At 39.2% G+C, this 20752-nt stretch overlaps 1 protein-coding gene across 1 annotated transcript; it reads right to left on the reverse strand.

Moving 5' to 3' along the window:
• Nucleotides 1-4663: 4663 nt before the first annotated feature.
• LOC114253485 (glycine receptor subunit alpha-2) lies at nt 4664-20527 on the reverse strand. The gene is made up of 9 exons (XM_028188374.2): nt 20264-20527; nt 18857-19004; nt 17625-17707; nt 17114-17340; nt 12242-12376; nt 9590-9690; nt 6442-6602; nt 6044-6116; nt 4664-5192 (listed from the first exon to the last, which is right to left on the reverse strand). Exons 1-9 carry the CDS (start codon nt 20341-20343, stop codon nt 5064-5066), a joined length of 1137 nt encoding a protein of 378 aa, XP_028044175.1. The 5' UTR covers nt 20344-20527; the 3' UTR covers nt 4664-5063.
• Nucleotides 20528-20752: the final 225 nt, after the last annotated feature.

Consider the following 20752-nt stretch of genomic DNA (forward strand, 5'->3'; position numbering starts at 1 on the left):
ACACGAATACTCCGTGGCAGACTGGCTTCAAATACTTAACAAAAAATATTCATTTCGCCACCGAAAACGTAAAAAAACTCGACTCGTACGATAACAAAACATTAATATGCTGTCAAGCGTAACTTTTAAACAGACATCCTGAATGAGAATCAAATTGACATGACAACTAAAGACATCAAATGAATACGACATGAAGTGCAACCAATGCGTGTTAGTTTTATTTTTTTAACTTAATTTTATTTCTACCATTTTTATAACACAACCGGGCGTGTATAGTTTCACTTGCCCACTGAGTTTCTCGCCGGATCTTCTCAGTGGGTCAGCGGTAGATTCTGCGAAGCACTGCTCTTGCTAGGGCCAGTGTTAGCAACACTCCCGGTTTGAGCCCCGTGAGCTCACCTACTAGCTCGGTGAATCTAGAATAATCCCTCGAGGTTACAAGAATAGGTAGGGAAAAAAAAGTAAAATTTGGAATTCAGAAATCATTGAGCGCGTTGCATTTTCCCGGTACAGTGTTACTTGGGTCGCTCTCTGGTCAGTAGAGCTTCAGTCGATTTGTACAGCAGTTGATGCGTCAAACACAAACAAGCTATTTGTTGTATCTATTATCGCAAATATATCCGGCGTTGTCCGGGTCATGTCTTCTGCCATGATTAAATGTATCTTTTTTTTTTCCACACCCAATCGCTGGTAGCTACAGGGGATTATTCAAGCTTCACCGGGCTGGTAGGCGAACTTCCAACCCTCAGCCTCAAAGAACTTCGCTGAATCTACCGACAGATCAGAATCGCAACCCCTTGAGAAAACCCGGCAATATTTCAGTGGGTTGTGTCTGTGAGTTAAGTTGCACGTCGAATCCGTCGCATTCGATGAATTCAACAAGAATGATGATCGCTTCATGGTATGCCTAAAAGCACCGAGAATGGATCGGAAGGTTCCGACTAGACTTGTTTTTTAAGTATTTATATAGATATCGCCGGTATGATCCAATGACGGCAATTTTCGGAAAACAATACAATTAAATGGCAAGAGAACGTAAGTAAGAAATTAATTGTTAAAATTGTTTAATTTAAAAACTATTAAAAGTTTTGTAAAATAAAACACCAATCGAAACAAGTCAATAAACTTTATTATAGGATTTAATCAACCGTCACTTATAGTACTAATTCATCGCAAAGGTCAAAACATTTTGATAGAAGCATGTTTTTTTACAAAGTAATATTATTTAAGACTTGCTGTCCCGACAGACTTCGTAATGCCTCAATCGATAAATAAAAGACCTATATAAGCTTTTGTATAATATAAACTTAAAACAAAAAAAAAGAAATCCGTCCGACGGGGGACACATCAAAAGAAAAACAAAATTGTTATTTTTATTTAATTCCGAGCATTTTCATATTTATCTACTTTTTAAGCCTTCTCTGGACTTCCACAAATAATTCAAGACCAAAATTAATCAAATCGGTCCAGCCGTTCTCGAGTTTTAGCGGGACTAACGAACAGCAATTCATTTATATATATATATATTATCCGAATTATATTTCTTTAAAACTTCGGGGCATCGGTCAGAGAAGTCTGGCTTCTCCTCGTAGTTCATGTTCTCGCTTTAATAAGCTTAGAGGAGCCAATGAAGCTAAAGCTAACTACGCTTTTACTATCCCTTGATTACTTCTTATTTTCTTGTCAAAATTACTTACAATTATCCAAGCCCCAAGTGTCACGGCATGGTCCAGATCGAAACTTTAGATCGCGCGAGTAATGACGGTATGTTTACTAAACTATGACGTCACACTAGAATGTATACAGCGCTTGGCTGAGCCCCCGGCATTATTGATGTTCATGAGTCACTGTGATCACTTACCCCGTCAGGCAGGCTAACGCCTAAAGGCCAAAGAAAGCCAAACCTATTTGATTTACCTATAAGACAGTGTGGCGGGTAGTCATAATACAACGCAAGATATTTGACAGATACCTGAATCTCGCTTACGACATTTTCAAGAGAAGCTTGCTTAAACAAGTTCCGATCAGCAAAACTCGGACCGTCGGTCTACCGAGCATATCGCCCGCTCGGTGGAAGATCTTTCCCTTCATCGTTTAAACCTCCCACAACAGCTTTGTTGGAGATAAAAATTAAAATCATACTACTGGTAAACATAATTGATCCACACATTCACAATTTCAAACAGTATTTATATTTGAAGTATTATAAACAATTGTGCGATCACTTTTACAATAAGATTTCTCTAAAATAGTCTAATCTTCGAGCCCTAAAAATAAGTAACACCAAAAAAACTAAGTACTAATAGTATAAAAATTATTTTTACAAATAGATTCAGAGTTCGAGACATTAAGAAAAAAAAACGAAAATTACTAAAAAAATACTTTTGCAATTGAATAGATCCAGCCTTCAAGGATAGCAAGAAACGCTTATTACGATAATTCAGAGCGACTTCAGGACAAGCCAAGAGAACAGTGTACCTAAAACTGGATTTGGTGAAAAAATATATAAACCATAAATCAAATTAGTTACACATTGTCTCTTTGGCAATAACAGAACAATAATGTCTAAGGATTCGTAATTTATGTATGAACGAAGTCTACCAGTTTATTGTCCGAAGCACAGTTTTGACAGCTCGAATAGGGATGTGTGTGTATTGATGTTCAGACCACAGAATGGTTTTATTCAAGGTGATTATAGAAGATAAGAAAAATTATCGATTCTCATAATTAAATCGAGGGGTGAAAGGCAGTTAAACGAATTTTTTGCAATTTTACCGTAGAGCCGTGTTACCGTAGAAATTAAAAAAATTGTAAAATATATCTTAATAATTATAAAAAAATGACAATAATTATATTTTTTTATTTTTTTATTTCTTTGTTTCTATGTTTTTGTTTCTCTAATGTTTTAACTTGTTTATATTGGTGAGGACCTTTAATTGGCTTTTTGTTTCTATTATTTGTTACATTATTATACTATGTTGGCTGTTGGTTCTCCTTGTAGTAAATAAATAAATAAAAAGTTAGTTATATATTTCATATTATATGTAAACGGTATATATCTGTTTATTGTATATATATATTTTCTTTAATAATGTATTGTCTATAGCCGCAACATACCTGCTAAATTTTTAAATTTTCCAGAATTTCTGTAAATTAAACGGTTGTCTGGAAGAGATCGCTTTTAGCGATAAGACCGCCTATTGTATAAATTTATCTGCTTTTTGACTGTTTTTTAAATGTAAATATGTTTTGGTGTGCAATATAGTGTATTCTCTCTTTCTCTCTCTCTCTCTCTCGTAACAAAAATACTTCTTCAGCTATTTCAATGGAGTAAACTTAATTGAAGTTCAAATTAAAAACATCGTACTTTTTATGCTACGCACCTTTAATTACAAAGATGTCGCGTGTTAAGCAAAATGTCGCTTAAGCCAAATAGCACTTTCGCCCCTCGATATGGTATAAAAAAGAATGACTTCAATAAAATAAATGGGGAATATCATTAAATCAGTCTAAATCAATATTCCTTATTAAGGACAATTCAAAAACTAGTGGTCGGATATTGACCAATGGTACCAGACAAGAAACACCAGCTTTCAAATAAAAAATGACTCGTAAAAATAGGGATACCCAAAATAAATACACAAATATACTTCTTCTGTTTTTGAAGTCTGTTAGAAACTCGCAACATGATTTATAGGTTTTTATTTGGGCGCTCATTAAATGTAATGTGTCAGTTTCCCCGCTGATGTCTATATAGTGAGTAGTAGTACAGTACCTAAATTATATACTATAAGGTGATTTTCTTCTACGAGGCTAGAGCTAAGAAGACTTTTAAAACCTCAACTATAGCTTTAGTGTAAGCCGTTTCTCTTTATCTCCACTGTATTTTACAAAATTTCGGGAACGTTCATTTTTGAGCTCCGTGTTCAGATACTATCATATTTTTTTATTGCTTAGACACGTGGACGAGCTCACGGCTCACCCGGTGTTATATAGTTACCAGAGTCCATGGACATCAGTAAATTTCGCCACTCATCCTGTGACATGAGTTCGAAGTCCCAATTTTATAGTACCACAGCTACGCCACCCTTCAACCCGAATTGCATTACTACTTAACGGCAGAAATAGGCAGGGTGGTGGTACCTACCCGTGCGTGCTAACAAGACCTCCTACCACCAGTAAATTCACGTGAGTTCCATGTTAGAGATCGAAAAAAACATTATTACAATACATTCAACATTCGCGTTTCAACATGAGGCAATACTTACACTTAAATAATACGTATAATAATTAACCAGGGAATAGTCACACACGTCATTTCTGTTCCCAAACTAGGATTCTCTGTACTATTGGAACGGGAGACTGCCATACATACTTAGAGAATGTATCTAGTGTATACATACGAGTATATAGATATTTAACACCCGCACAAAGAGCAACAACATCTGTTCATCACACGAAGGTTTGCCCGATATGACTCACGACCTAGCAGTCATGAGTGGTAAGTACTGCCTATCTATAGGAACAACCAGGCAATAGGATGCATTAGCTTGTCCTCCTCCAATTCACTTAAAAATAACTTAAAACTACTTCCTAACTTTAAATCACTAGTCCTATATGAATACATCTGTCTTCTTTAAAATCGGTTCGACCTATTCAAACCGTAACCCTTTGAAGGCTTATGGGAACAACCAGGCAATAGGATGCATTAGCTTGTCCTCCTCCAATTCGCTTAAAAATAACTTTAAACTACTTCCTAACTTTCAATCACTAGTCCTACATTAATACATCTGTCTCCATTAAAATCGGTTCCATCTATTTAAACCGCGAAAGCCTTTGAAGGATTATGGGAACAACCAGGCAATAGGATGCAGGTAGCTTGTCCTCCTCCAATTTGCTTAAAAATAACCTTAAGCTATTTCCTAACTTTAAATCACTAGTCCTACATTAATACATCTGTCTTCTTTAAAATCGGTTCCATCTATTCAAACCGCGTAGCCCTTTGAAGGGTTCGTGTACAACTACGTCACCGCCTACATAGTGCCGTTACATGTATAAGCGGATCAGATGTACTGGGCGAACTGTAGCCAATACGTCGCGTTGAGCACTGAGAACAGTAGGGGGAAGAACACCCTTGAGAAGCGGTCGATGTTGATGGCTCGCATGCGGGCCTTAGCCGCCTCCGCCGCTTCCTACACCAGCGAGGAGTTATACAGGTTTTTGTAGGAGACAAAGTTTCGAAGCAACTCGTCAACGACCAGTTCACTGGTGGTAGGACCTCTTGTGGGTCCGCATGGGTAGGTACCACCCCCTGCCTATTTTTGCCGTGAAGCAGTAATGCGTTTCGGTTTGAAGGGTGGGGCAGCCGCTGTAACTATACTTGAGACCTTAGAACTCATATCTCAAGGTGGATGGTGGCATTTACGTTTTAGATGTCTATGGGCTCCGATTACCACTTAACACCAGGTTTGAGGTTTGAAGCTGTGAGCTCGTCCATCCATCTATGCAATAAAATAACCTACCCATGCGGAGTCACACGAGGTCCTATCTCCAGAAAGTACGTATTTCATAAGGAAAATTGGTACCCGCTTGCGGGATTCGAACACCGGTGCATCTATTAACACGAATGCACCGGGCGTGCTATCCTTTAGGGATAGGAATCAGGGAAGAGAACCTTGAACTCTGCATATTATACCAATAAGTCCTTAATTTGTGTGTATCTTTGTCATCTGCCCCTAAGGTCCGGTTCGATAGGTCAGTTAATATGCTATACGTATAATAATTTGATTTTATCTCCTACGGTGATCGGTGGTACCCTCATTGCGATGTTTCCGGTAACCACATTGGTACTAAAAATGACCCAGGGTTTGGTTGTTGGCGCTGGCATATGAGCATCATATAGTCGTGACGCCTTTCAATTGACATGAAGGACAGTTAATGGATGACCCAGCAGGCAGCCACGGATGCTGCGTTTGAAAGGCAATCCGAAGTCTGTAAGAGTTTGATCTAACAATAAAACAATTGATGCACAAACAGTCCGTACCTTGGGCTTACCAGCGCCGTCTCCCAGGACGATATTCACCAGACAGTACTCCATCAGAGCCATAAACACGAACCTGTTGGTGTTGGATAAACAAACAATTTGAAGTATATATATAGCTCACGGCAAGTGGTTACTGAAGCCCGTTGGCATCAACAACGTAAAGGACGCCACCCAACTTGAGCTATAAGCTTTTACAGCACAATGCCCCACCCTTCAAACCGAAACGCATTACTGCTTCACGGCAGATATAGGCGGGTAGTTATGTAAATCGCAATTTTTTGGGGTTTAGTTTTTATTACCTGGGTTAAATACCTACATGCTGGTGGTACTGGGTGATTCTGGTCCATTCAGACAGGTCGTTAGTCTGCATTTGAAGGCAATGATACCGGAATACTCACACAGTACAAACAGACATAAATGCATCGACCGCTTTCAGATAAGACACGGGAGGTAGTTGCGCTTGGGACTTGGCGTGTTGAGTGGACAGAGTCAGCAGCGAGGTCACTCCCAGCGTTACCCGAGCTGGAGCCGCGTCGGGTTTTATCCAGAACGAGACCCACTGTAAGGAAAATTTAAACGAATTACTCATTGAAAGACCTTTTTGAAATTAATAATGAAGGGATACGGTTCATAGGTAAGTTTGAGGTGTTCTCAACTAGGTCCTGACTGAAGACGCTGCCACACAGCTTTGTACACCATTGAAATATCAGTTGCTATGGAATAGCGGTTATCCTCCCATGAGACTGGGATGCAGTTTAAATTCATTGGGAAAAATATGTGTTTCTTTTTTTATTACTTAGATGGGTGGACGAACTCACGGCCCACCTGATTTTAAGTGGTTACCGAAGCCCATAGACATACAACGTAAATGCGCCACACACCTTGAGCTATAAGTTCTAAGGTCTCAAGTATAGTTACAACGGCAAATACAGACTTCAAACAGAAACACATTACTGCTTCACGGCATAAATAGGCAGGGTGGTGGTACCTACCGCAGACTCACAAGAGGCCCTACCACCAGTACGTTATTTCGACCATATCTACAATTTTCTAGAAAATTCCTGATGGAACGTTTGACCTATATCGATAATGTTGTTGGGACCGTTAGAACACAATAGCTGACAAATATCCGTTTTTACTTTTTGATTACATAATATATTATGGCGTTACTCATACCGGCATAACAATATTTAAAGTGACATAAAGACGAATTCTCCAAATGTTTTTGTTTTTTATTGTCAAGGGACCAAACCTCATGCAAGATTTCGTAATAGCGTAGGGGGCGCGCTGGGTATTTGGATCTGGACGGTCTGCAGAGGATCGGTCCTCGGGCCCAAGGATATTTTTAGGGTCCTACCCACCAAACGACTCCTCTTGCACTTTCTCATCCGATGTCAAATCTCCGTTATAGGTTTGATAACCTTTAGTTCAACGTCAGTAATTGTACTTATGTGTGTTTCTATTATATATTTTTTTATGAATGATGGATTACTGGTGGCCCAAAGGCTCAGCCAGGAGAGGATGGGGATTTGCTAACAGATGCCCGAGCGCCCCCGTAGGAGACTGTGTTTCTATTAACATAATAATATGTGCGAAATCCCATTTTCACACTGTGAATCTTATACCTTTAAACGAGCAATTCTTTATCGGAAACGGCTCCAACGATTTTCAGAAAATTTTGTTTTATTCGTGTTTTCTATAATCAATTTTTTCTTTAAATAACCCGTTCATATTTTTTATTATTCTGTTGGTAGGATCGAAAAATATTATTCATATTTTATCATTTTATCAATATGCAATTCGTATTTAAATATAATTTAAAAAAAACACAATTTATAAAAAAAAATGCTCGGTCATTATCTAATATCGAAGTCGTCGTGGCCTAATCGTATGAAGCGATGCACCGGTGTTCGATAGAAAAAATACGTACTCAACAAATGTTAACGATTGACTTCGACGGTGAAGGAATAACATCGTGTAATAAAAATGAAACCCGCAAAATTATAATTTGCGTAATTACTGGTGGTAGGACCTCTTGGGAGTCCACACGGGTAGGTACCACCACTCCGCCTATTTCCGCCGTGAAGCAACAATGCGTTTCGGTTCGAAGGGTGGGGTAGCCGTTGTAACTATACTGAGACCTTAGAACTTATATCTCGAGGTGGGTGGCGTATTTACGTTGTAGATGTCTATGGGTTCCAGTAACCACTTAACATCAGGTGGCCTGTGAGCTCGTCCATCCATCTAAGCAGCAAAAAACAAAAAAATAAAAAATAAAATATATATATATAGCTTAACTGCTTTTACTTTGAAGAAAACAGTGTAATATACGCGTGAGAAGCGCCTACGATACCGCTGAGCTAACTTTGAAACGTCCAAAAATTATTCTTAGCTAATTGGATTACGGCTTAATATTCAAGTATACTTTATTTTTATCATAAATCCTTCATGACCGGAATTACAGGATTATAACGATAAAAGTTTACATTGTGTAAACGATCAGATTAAAGTATAATTGAGACTCAAAACCATGTCTCAAGGTGAGTGGTTCTTATGATGGTTCAAGTTTTTACTGTTGGTAAGAATTTCTTGTGAGCGCGCTCGGGTAGGTACCACCACCCTGCCTATTTCTGCCGTGAAGCAGTAATGCGTTTTGGGTTTGAAGGGTGGAGCAGCTGTTGTAAATTTTGTTGTACGCAAAATAAGCAGTTGGAACGTTGCCCTTCGTTTGCCGCTAGGGGCGCTGTTCCAACTCCATACAAATTTGAGTTAACTTTTAGGCTATCGAGAGCGTTGAGAAGCTCGCACTAAGCACACAGCCCATTCTCCAGCGAATCCAACAGTCGCTTTTTAGGACACCTATCCAAGCAGTTGGGCGGAGAGTGCTATTGAGACCTTAGAACTCATATCTCAAGGTGGGTGGAAGCATTTACTTTGTAGATGTATATGGGCCACCACTTAACAACATGTGGGCCGTAAACTCATCCACCCATTTAAGCAATTAAAATAAAAGACAACCACAGAGCCAGTTTTACTTCCGCAACTCAATCAAAAATCATTTCTTGAATGTTCTAGAAATTCAATTGTATCTAGAGTAGGTATCTAACAGTCCCGACAATGTTCTCCCGTAATTCGTTCAGTTGTATGATGCTAAGTTCTCTAATGCTGACATATTTTGCTTGTCACTTGTAGCATTTTAAAATATTTATAAGGTGATTTAGTCCGATAATTATTATAGTCTTATAGTGTAAGTTGATGTACAAAATAATATGTGGGCATTGTGTTGCTTTTGTTTTTTTGTAACTTAAATTTCTAAATTTCTCTGTTCACTTTATACATATATGTGATTTTGATTGTGGATTGTGTGATATTTGGTTATTGTTTTAGCTAAATTTTTTTAAATATTATATGTTTGTGTTGTACTATTTGTTTCCCAAATAAATAAATTGGAAGCGCATTTAATTGCGTATTTAATTGACACGGAGAATCAAAAAGAGAAAACTAATGTATTTTTACCGCTATCTTGAACACCTTCGAGATACTCACCGACATGATAACGATGAGACAGGTCGGGATGTAAGTGTTGAAGAGGTGGTAGCCAAGTCGCCGCTTTAACTTGAAGATCACTTCCAAACAAGTGAAGTTACCTGAAATGTCAAAATGAATACCTTTGTTATTATTATTTTTATTACTTAGATGGGTGAACGAGCTCACGGCCCGCCTGGTGTTAAGTCGTTACCGGAACCCATAGATACCTACCACGTAAATGCGCCACCCACCTTGAGATATAAGTTCTAAAGTCTCAAGTATAGTTACAACGGCTGCCCCACCCTTCAAACCGAAACGCATTACTGCTTCACGGCAGAAATAGGCAGGGTGGTGGTACCCACCCGCGCGGACTCACAAGAGGTCCTACCACCAGTAAAATGGTCTTGTCTGGTTTGACTGGTCAATAAATCAACTTGTAGTTTGGGGATCAAAAGGTGACACAGTTCTTTGTCCCGGGAAAACGCAAAGTGTTTCTTTAATTTTGATTAACAAATTTAACGCGGTTAAAACCGCGCGGCATTTGTTATATAATCCTTACTTAAATTCTAAATGTGAAGTTGTTTTGTTTGTTTGTCCTTCCTTCACAATGAAAGTAAGCAACGGATTTGGCACGTTTTTTTTAGCACATTGACTTAAGCTAGCTTTTATCCAGAAAAAACATCTAATTCTATAATTATTCTAATTCTATCTAATTTACTGGTGGTAGGACCTCTTGTGAGTCCGCGCGGGTGGGTACCACCACCCTGCCTATTTCTGCCGTGAAGCAGTAATGCGTTTCGGCTTGAAGGGTGGGGCAGCCGTCGTTACTATACTTGAGACCTTAGAACTTGTATCTCAAGGTGGGTGGCGCATTTACGTTGTGGATGTCTATGGGCTTCAGTAACCACTTAACATCAGGTGGGCTGTGAGCTCGTCCACCCATCTAAGCAATAAAAAAAAAAAACCCACAGAAAACTGTATTATTACTATGTGGTATTATTACGTGGCATTTTTCGTTCACCGCGCGGATGAAGCCGCAGCAGTCATTAAAATATAATTGAGTCATCGACCTCATGTCTCAAGTTGGGTGAGGTCTGCATGATGTAATGTTCACGGGCTCTATGTTCACTGAACTCGTCGAGCAAGGTACGAAAACAATTCAACGGTGCTACGTTTCCCTTGAAGTATTTATCATAATCTATCACACACATTAAAGCAAATGAAAGGATCGCTAGATTGTAAAGTAGGACACAAATTCATCTGATCTCTTTATGAGTCGCAGATTAAACTAATCTACATCGGTTATTAATCTCTTATCTGTGCATTATACGATTTTATTAGCTAACTAGCTGTACCCGTCCGCTTCGCTGAGCATTTAAAATAAACATTTTTATTTCACACCTCACACCTCATAAAGATTCTCATCATTAACGCCCCCGCAACTGCTGTAGGGAGTCCAACACTCATATAAATATTTATATGAGTGTTGGACTATATTAGTCTATCCATTAAGTACATGTATTTTCTACATGGATACAAAGTTTCAAGTCAATCGGATGCATGGTTCAGTAGTTATAACGGAACATCCGTAAAAACCACTATACTATTATATATTAGTATAGACTATCTAGTCGCCGCGTCTTCGCCCGGTCTCTTAAGAATATTGTGAAAAGCTCCTAATTTAAAAACACTCAGATTCTAGCAAGTCAAGCCTACCCATACTTAAAACGACTTTTACAAATTACTTACAGTTTTCGTAATCACGATCGACTGATGTAGTGACGTAGTACCTCAATATATGTCTACGACTTATGAAACATACAAACCTACCTATCACGAATAGTATTTTTTTAACTGGTGGTAAGACGTCTTATGAGTTCGCACTGATAGGTACCACCACCCTGTCTATATCTGCCGCGAAGCAGTAATGCGTTTCAGTTTGAAAGGCTGTTGTACTACTGTAAAAGTTGCAACTTAGAATCCATGTTACAACATGGGCGGCGGCATTGACGTGGTTGATGTCTATGGTAATCCGATCTCCGGTATTAACTTAACACCAGCTGGGCCGTGAGCTCGTCCACCCAACTAAGCAATATTTAAAAAAATGTGCTTTTTTTCCTACCTAAACTGAGAGCTAGATCAGCGTAACCTTAACTAGTAGGTGAGCCACGGGGCTCAAACCCGACGATGTTGCTAACACGAACCCTAGCAAGAGCCGTGCTTCGCAGAATCTACCACCGGATCGGAAACGCGACCCACTGAGAAGATCCGGCGAGAAACTCTGTGGGCTGTGCCTGTGGGTTAATTTACTCGTCGAACCCTTCGTCGCGAGCGACGCGTTCGATGAGAGCGATGACCGGTGCTTGAGGTACCTAAAAGCACCGTTAGTGGATCGGGAGGATCCGAAATGACGTGTTTAGGGTGACGTCGACTGCTTTCCATTCTGTCTGCAGGATCGGGAATGTAGTTACCGGCGGCCACGATGAGAAGGTTCTCGTGTCGTACCGCTTTTCGAAGTGGCGCATCGACGCCGACTGAAGATACTTACTGATGGACTCTAGGTCCAGGTCGTCTTGGAGGTAAAAAAGTGCACATTTGGCTACTAAAATAAAATCAAAGCTGATTTACGTAAGAGTATTGTACAAAATAAAGAGCAGCTAAGGATGTTACCGGTGGAGTAGACTTGGGTGCAATCAGCGGTCCTGTTCTGCACGAGCTCCAGTTGAGGCAGCTCTATGTTCTCGTCGACCACGAGCGGCACCTCGGGGTCCCACTGGAAGACCAGGTCGTCGGTCGTGTGCGACACTGGACAGCAAACATTCGAATTATTTAAAAAAACACACAAACACTTGTACATAAAAGTTAATAAAAAAAATCGAATGAATGTGATCAGCGATTGAAATTTATGTTTTTTTTTATTGCCGTATAGGCAGACGAGCATACGGCGCACCTGATGGTGAGTGGTTACCGTCACTCATGGACGTCAGCAATACCAGGGGCAGAATCAAGCCGCTGCCTACCGCTTAATACTCTCCACAAGCCTCGTTTGAAGAAGGGCATGTCATAGCGCTCGGGAAACATCATAGCGGCTCATTTCAAAGCCGGATGGTACGTGGCAAAAAAGATCTCTGGAAACGCACTGTGGATGAAGTTACGTTTTCATATACGCATTTTATGTTTTAATATGTTTTTTTATTTCTTTTTATTGATACCAACAAGGTGATCAGGTGATGAAGGTTACCAATTCAGAACACAGGCGAATTGATAAGAAGTTACATAATAAATTTCACCTCACTTAAGCACAAACGACAATGTAATACTTATAACTATCTTGAAATTTATAATAATAATAACAAATTTTATGATCCATTAAATTAGCAAATTAGTTCTAAAAACTACAATAAACTAGATTTTTTTTTGATAAAACTTGATTCCATTTCATTAGATTAATTTTGATGAAGTTATTTAGCTGAGTTAGAATCCACACCAAATTTTTCTAATACTATATCAAAGGTCTAACATTTCTAATACTGCATCAATCAGGAAAAACATAAATTTCTTAAGTTATAATAATTATTAAATCAGCAAATATTCTCCATAAAGTCTTCTATAAAAAAACCCTTGCGAACTATACAATAAATTCAAATTATGCCGGCAGGAGGCTTGTGTGGACACAGACGGGTACAGCTAGGTATCACCTACCCATTTCGGCTGCAATGCAATCATGAGCTTCGCTTTTAAATTTGGGAAGTCGTTACAATTAAGGCTTAGGCCTCATGAAATGTGCTCCGCACTAAACACTTTGCTTTCCTCCTTTGCCTTTTCACGAGGAAAGGCCTATTATGGCCCGTCATACCGTATGACGTATACCAGCTTCGATAACCACATCTGTACATTACCCAAAAAGTAATATCTTAAAATAGATCTCTTGTGTGCTTCACCCACTTCTAATGTCTATCACTGAATAAAAAGTAACTAACTGTCTTAGAGCTCTATATCTCGATCCTCAAAGTACATTTACAAGCATTCATAAGATCACTCAGACGATTGTTTATAACGAACCTTACCCAAAAAGTACTATCTTAAAATAGATCTCTTGTCTGCTTCACCCACTTCTAATGTCTATCACTGAATCAAAAGTAACTAACTGTCTTAGAGCTCGGTCCTCAAAGTACATTTACAAGCATTCATAAGATCACTCAGACGATTGTTTATAACGAACCCTCAAAACGTTACCCGAGAATCCCCTTGGTGATAAAATCTCCCCGACTCGCAACGGTCGAGGACTCTTGGCCCACATTCCTGCCCTCAAAGGCATCAACTGTATCGCTGCGACCTTTACGTACGCTTTACTCTTGAGTATGTAACGTGCCTCTCAGGGGACTACGTATAACAACCTCTTTCAATGTTTTAAAGTAGAACGGGAAATGGAATAAATAGGATTGTCGTCGAAGAAAAATTTCGTCGTGGCTTTTGAAGATTCCGAATTCGTATGTGGTTTTCGATGTACAAATTCAAAGGTACGTGAAAGCCACTTAGAATTGTGGAGCTCAGAATGCAAAACCGATAATACACGTACTACGTTTTTCGTATGGAATTATCGCGTCGTTACGGATCCTCCCGATCCATTAACGGTGCATTTAGGTACCACAAGCACTGGTCACCGTCCTCATCGAACCCGTCGCTTGCTACGAAGGGCTCGATGGGCGAATTAACCCATAGACACAGCCCACTGAATTTTTCGCCGGATCTTCTCAGTGGATCGCGTTTCCAATGCGGTGGTAGATTCTGCGAAGCACTGCTCTTACTAGGGCCAGTGTTAGCAACACTCCGGTTTGAACCCGGTGAGCTCACCTACATGCTATGGCGAAGCTGAAATAAGGCTATCAGCATAAGTAGGAAACAAATTGAATTATGGAATTATCAAACAATATTAAAGTCAAAAGACTTGCAATTTAAATACGAACACAATCTACCAGTTAAATGATTTTGGTGGCACAGTTTGGTCTGTTTCTTAAACACACAGTGGTAAGATCAAGTGTCCTTAGTACGAGTTTTTTAACGCTCTCGATAGCGTAAAAGTTAACTCATTTTTGTATAGAGTTGGAACGTTTACCTACGTTTGCTGCTAAGGGCTCTGTTACAACAAACAAACAAACAATCAAATGTGTGCTGTATCCTCCGAGTAGTAAGAAATGTTTTCGAATTCAGTAGCGCTGTTATTGCCGCAGGCTCAGTTTAGGTCCTCCAGGCAGAAGACACCAAAAAATATCAAAACAACTTTTTTATCGATGAAAATCCTTGATCATAATTAGAAGTTGGAGTGTATGCGGTGTCGGCGCTACTCTAGTGCCACTCCGGGACACAAGGAGAGCGTAACGAGCGGCGTCGAGAACATTCTGATGACACTCGACACTGTGCATAGACACCGACATTATATCGGCGGAGATAAGAGCGAGATATTTTTGGAAAAAACTCCTTGTTTGCCGTGCTTCAGATATATTTGGAGACTAAGAGAGATGTTTCAGTGAGGAATATTACTTACGTGTCAGTCATGTGGCTATTAGATGGAAGTCACTTCTAGTCTTGGTGCAAGTACCTCTTTGTGTCAGGAGATTGGTTAATTCTTTTTTTTGAAGACCATCAACTCATAAAACATTAACAATTACCAATATTAAGATGAAATAAGATAAGTCATTGAGTTTGAACCAATTAGACATTTTTTTTGATTGCGTAAAAGGTAATGTTAAAACGGTGGCTTTTTCCCCTACCTGGTAGCCTAAGAGGCTATTCCAGACACCTACGCCTGGACGGTTAGGTGAGCTCTGTGATTTGTAGTTTTTGATTTCAACTATAAAATCATTTTAAACGATAGGAATGAGACGTTCTGGGACAGAATATTGGTACTACGATAATGTACAAGATATATTTAGAAACTTCATAAAATGCTCGCAATAAGCATTGTATGAATTAAATTGGTTACAGTGTGAATCATTTGTCGTTCGGAGTGTGTGGCGGTTTGACTATAACGTCGCTAGTATTGTTGATGCGAATTAGCGAAAGCGACCATATTATACCATGGGCTCCATGTTCAAGTGTCTTTGACGACAATAAACTCGTACAGACATCAAGAAAAATACCATAATGTCACTAGCTAAAGTTTTATTCATTAATCATTAAGATTCGATTCGACCTTTGGGTCTACTGTCGTTGTTCGAAAGCTACTCGCTAGCTTTCACCACCAACAACTTAATGCACAAGTTAGGCAAAGTCTTGGAAACTAACGACAAACAGCTAGCCTATCAGTTTCAATGAACAGACTATCGGTCGAACCGGTTTAGCGGACACATCGCCGCCAGTAGTATCACCACCCGTCTTAAAACTTCCTTTTTTTTTAAACCTATGCTAATGATAGCCTTGAGAGGTTATATCAGCTTCGCCCTAACGCGTAGTTGAGCACAAGGGGCTCAAGCCAGAGCGTTGCTAACACTGGACCTAACAAGAGCAGTGCTGTATCGGAAACGCGACTGAGAAGTTCCGGTGAGAAACTCAGTGTGTCTGTGGGTTGATTCGCTCGACGAGGACGGTGATCGGTAAAAAACTTCCTATTAAACGGAAAACGAATGAAAATGTTCGTTGATGCAAGCACTAACCATATAATAAATATATACATTAGACTTTACAAGCAGTTCTCTGTGCATATATTCCATTAAGGCAGACGAGACAACTTTTCATGGGTGCTTATGCTGCAGACACCAATACGAAGAGGCTAGCGGACTTTTCAATTCCAGTTAAAACATCAATTTGCAAAGAATTGGTGGATATGGCTTGAGAAGTCTAAAGTAGCACCTGTGGTGGGTAGCCATCATACAACGCAAGATAATTGATAGATGCCTGAATCTCGCTTACGACATTTTCAAGATAAAGCGCATATATACAAGTTCCGAACAACAACAATCGGACCGTCGGTCTACCGAGCAAATATCACCCGCTCGGTGGAAGATCTTCCCTTTGTCGTTTAAGCCACTCCCAAACACCTTCTAAGTACTTTCGGTTAAGAACCACCCTGCGTGTTTCTGCCGTGAAGCAGTAATGCGTTTTGGTTCGAAGGGTCAGATAGCCGTTGCACTTTGATAACTCAGACATTAGAACTCATATCCCTAGGTGTGTGGCGGTATTTACGTTGTATATGACTATGGGCTTCGGTAACCAGTTAGCACCAGATGGGCCGTGACCTTGTCCGCCCATTATCATTCTCCTGCCCTTCTCCCAGTCACCTGGGGTCGGCGGAACATGTTTTCTCCTTCCATAATCCTCTATCATATACCATTTTTTTTCGCTCACTCCCCTCTTACACATGTCGTCTTTCACGCAATCCATCCATTTCTTCTTAGGTCTACCTCTGCTTCTATAGCCTTCCACATTCATAGTTAACACTCTCTTACCATCCTCATTGTCATTTCGTCTCATCACATGTCCATACCATTCCAAACTTGTCCACCCATCTAAGCAATAAAAAAAACGAATTAGCTTATTACTTACGACTCTCCATCTGCAGTTTGCACTCCTGCGTATCGTGAGGGTAAATGAGGAAGTTCATAGCGCAAGACAGTCTCAACGTCAGCTTCACCATGTACAGTATGGTCTTGTCTTTGTACAGCCACACGTAGTGGTTCGGTATGGTCATCGTCTGAAACGTCACCGACTTGGCGTTCTTGAAAAACGAGTCTGGGCGCCACATGTGTTTCAGCCAGTCCACTTCTAGCAACCTAGAAGGTGGTAAATTAACATTTCATCCCGCTGCTAAGTTTTTTTTGACGCAAGCGCATTACTCATTAACGCCGTGTTGAATTGGGCGATGAAATGAATATTCCTTCAACAATTTTTATGGGTTATTTGAACTCAATTCCCAAAATGTATAATAAAATTTTCGATAAGTTGGACGCGGGTATAAATAACAAATAAGGCCTATAAGACCTTCGTTTTAAAATCAAATGTAATAAACACGATTTTTTTAATTTCCAAAAATTTTATATTAATGAGGGGTCATTACCGATATTCAGAAGTCATGTTCTCTGGCAAGCGTAGACGAAAATCTTTCCATGTCTGTGCGAAGAATATGTCCGCAGCGTAGGTCTGTTGTTAGAAATTAATACGTTTCTTCAAAATCACCTCTAACGAATAGAACTCATAGTTGTCATAATTTATTTAAGCTTAAACTGGCATAGCTCTCACGTATTTCCACTATATTCACGCTGTTATCATTGGCATTGGCCATGGACAATAGTAACCACTCTTTGTCTCTTTTCTTGCTGTGATTACAGGAATCTATAGACATATGTTGCATAACGGCTGTTCGAAATTTTTAAGCATTTGACGAGGGCCTTGCACCAGAAATAGGCAAGGCTTGAGTTTCTACGCGTCCGGGCTCACAATACGGTATACGAGAGCTTTTTTGTAGCTCTTTTCTGCTACGAAGCATTCGTGCAGTCTGATCTGAATGTTTGGGTCACCGTATGCTACAGAGACTTCCAGAGAGCTCCAATGAAACCATCAGTGGATTCCAGTGAAATCATATCATCCTATAAAGCCCAAGATTGTAAAAATATTCCTGAAATGACTTAAAAGACTAAAACATACATTAACAAACGAAAGCAGGAAAAGTTAGGTAATCCAGGCGTTTAGTAACAGAAATCGTCATAATTACTTCAGTGCGCTGCGTAGGGCACCGGTGACCTATATAACATTCAACGTCTTAAAGGAAGAAAAGTTACGTCATGAAACCCTATCTATGTCCATACTATTTTGTTAGTAATTCTTGAGCACTCATACCAATCGATTGCAAGTATTTCCAATTTAGTCATTAGTTTAATATTTCAAGTAACATCAATAACTGTATTAATCTATATATATAAAAAAATGTCCAGCAGTGGACTGCCGCAGGCTGATGATGATATATATAAAAATGAGTTGCTGTTCGTCTCACTAAAACTCGAGAACGGCTGGACCAATTTGGCTAATTTTGGTCTTGAATTATTTGTCGAAGTCCAGAGAAGGTTTGAAAGGTAAATAAATATGAAAATGCTCGGAATTAAGTAAAAATAACAGTTTTGTTTTTTCCTTTGATGTGTCCCCGTCGGACGGATTTCTTTTGTTTGTTTTAAGTTTATTTTATACAAAAGTTTAGGTCTTTTATTTATCGATTGAGGCACTACGAAGTCTGCCGGGTCAGCTAGTAAAAAATAAAAACTATTAATACCGACTTATTCGTTTAGAACGACTCACCATTGAGTTCTCGTCTATGGAGTCTAAGCCCATCACTGTGACGTGGAAGTTCACGGTGGTGGGCTGGTCGTTGATCTTAGGAGGGCGCATCTTGTCGTACAGTCGGGGGTCATCAGGAAGGAGGTCTTGGAAGGTCAGGAGTGTTGACCTATGGATAAATGAGCTTAACAATATATAGAGAAACATGATGAGAATTAAATTTTTCATCTAAGTTGAAACTAATTAAAAAAAAAAAGTTTTTGACATATAAATATTTTTAATAAGCAATGCTGCGTACGATGTTTGAGTAAGCTGATTTATAATCTCGACGAATTCATATACCTAATTGTTCAAATTATTTTTGAGGTTTTATTTCGCTATTTCGCGTGTTTTGAGAAAGTGTTTTTGCCATCATAAAGTCACACATCTAAGTGTCTTTTTTTTCTACCTATTCGCTGGTAGCCTAAGGGGCTAAACTACGCGCAGACGGATAATTGAGCTAACCAGGTCAACTTGAGAGAATTTGCTAAAACTAGCCCTGACAAGAGCACTCCTTCGGTGAGTCTACCGCTTCATCTCAATCGCGACAGAGATGAAAATGCGGTGAGAAAGTCAGTGGGTTGTGTCTGTAGAGAAGGTTGCGCCTTAAAGCATCCAGAGTGAATCTGAAGGATCCAATAAGACATGTTTTGGGCGACGGCGGTTTTGCGTTACCCTGTCGCTTGGGTCGGATATTTAATTAACAGCGGCCACGCTAAGAGGGTCGTCATGATACGCCGCGTTTTCAAAGAAACTTGCATCAGTGAGCAAAATTTTCAAATGGCTTCGAATAACACTTTAGTAGTCCGTGACCACGAAAACTGTATAGTATTAGAAACGTCGGAAATAATGTAATGACAATTATAAACTGCATCATACCTGCTAGAGTCGAGGAGGCTACATTAGACAAAATGCTAGATTCAACCGAAACAGTGGTTTTACTTATGTTTTGCGGGGAACGAAAATCGAACAAAATATGTTGAATTGAAAAATTAAGAAAATTGTGCCATTTTAACAAAAATACAGGCAGGCGCTGACCACTAGATGAGTCCACAGACGACACAATGAATTCCTAATTTTGTGTTATGTGTACATGTTACATAATATTCTTGATTTTATGAGATTTCTAACCGGCGTACAAGCATTACTGTGACATCAATAGATGTAATTACTACGATATAGTGATTAAAATTTTTCAATGAGTCTGGTTTAATGCCGGGAACGTGAGTAGATACAAAGAAAAGTTAATGTTTTGTTTTAACTAAATTTATCAAGCGCAATATTGCAACCTTCTTCGAATTCAGTTCCATAATTCCACTTCGAGGGTGAATTGAATTGAACCGTTTCCCTATTCTAAATTAAAGCCAAAAGGTATTCTATGGTACTCACTGCGCGTAACACAAGTCGGTAGCTCCCAACCAAAGTCGTAGCAAAGCCGTCGTAAGCCACAGCAGCTTTCCAGCCGCCATATTAGAAGATATTTAAAAAAAATCAACGGTTCTCAAAAACATAATCTTAAATTTATTTGTTTTTTATTATTCTCTAATTTCATAAAATTTAATGCATTATTCAAATTTATACCTATACACTTTACACAAATAATCAGATGTGAAATTTGTTTTTTTTCAAAAGTTTTCAGCAATATTCTTACTATGTAGCAACATTAACGTTTACCAAAACCGCGCGAATTTTGACAGTTGTCGGGAAAACCGCGGGACAAGTAATGACGGATACAGGAATAAAATTTTACTCATAACCGGTGTCTTTAAAATTGTGACATGCGCATTAATAATACGAAAGAAATTCGATGTTTTGTTTCTGTCGACATGTTATTAATAAAATTATTTGCTAATTGCTGTACTTGACGGCAGGAATGGT

The sequence above is a fragment of the Bombyx mandarina genome, chromosome A1 (assembly GCF_030267445.1).
Source record: "Bombyx mandarina strain Sakado chromosome A1, ASM3026744v2".
In the NCBI taxonomy this organism is placed as follows: Eukaryota; Metazoa; Arthropoda; class Insecta; order Lepidoptera; family Bombycidae; genus Bombyx; species Bombyx mandarina.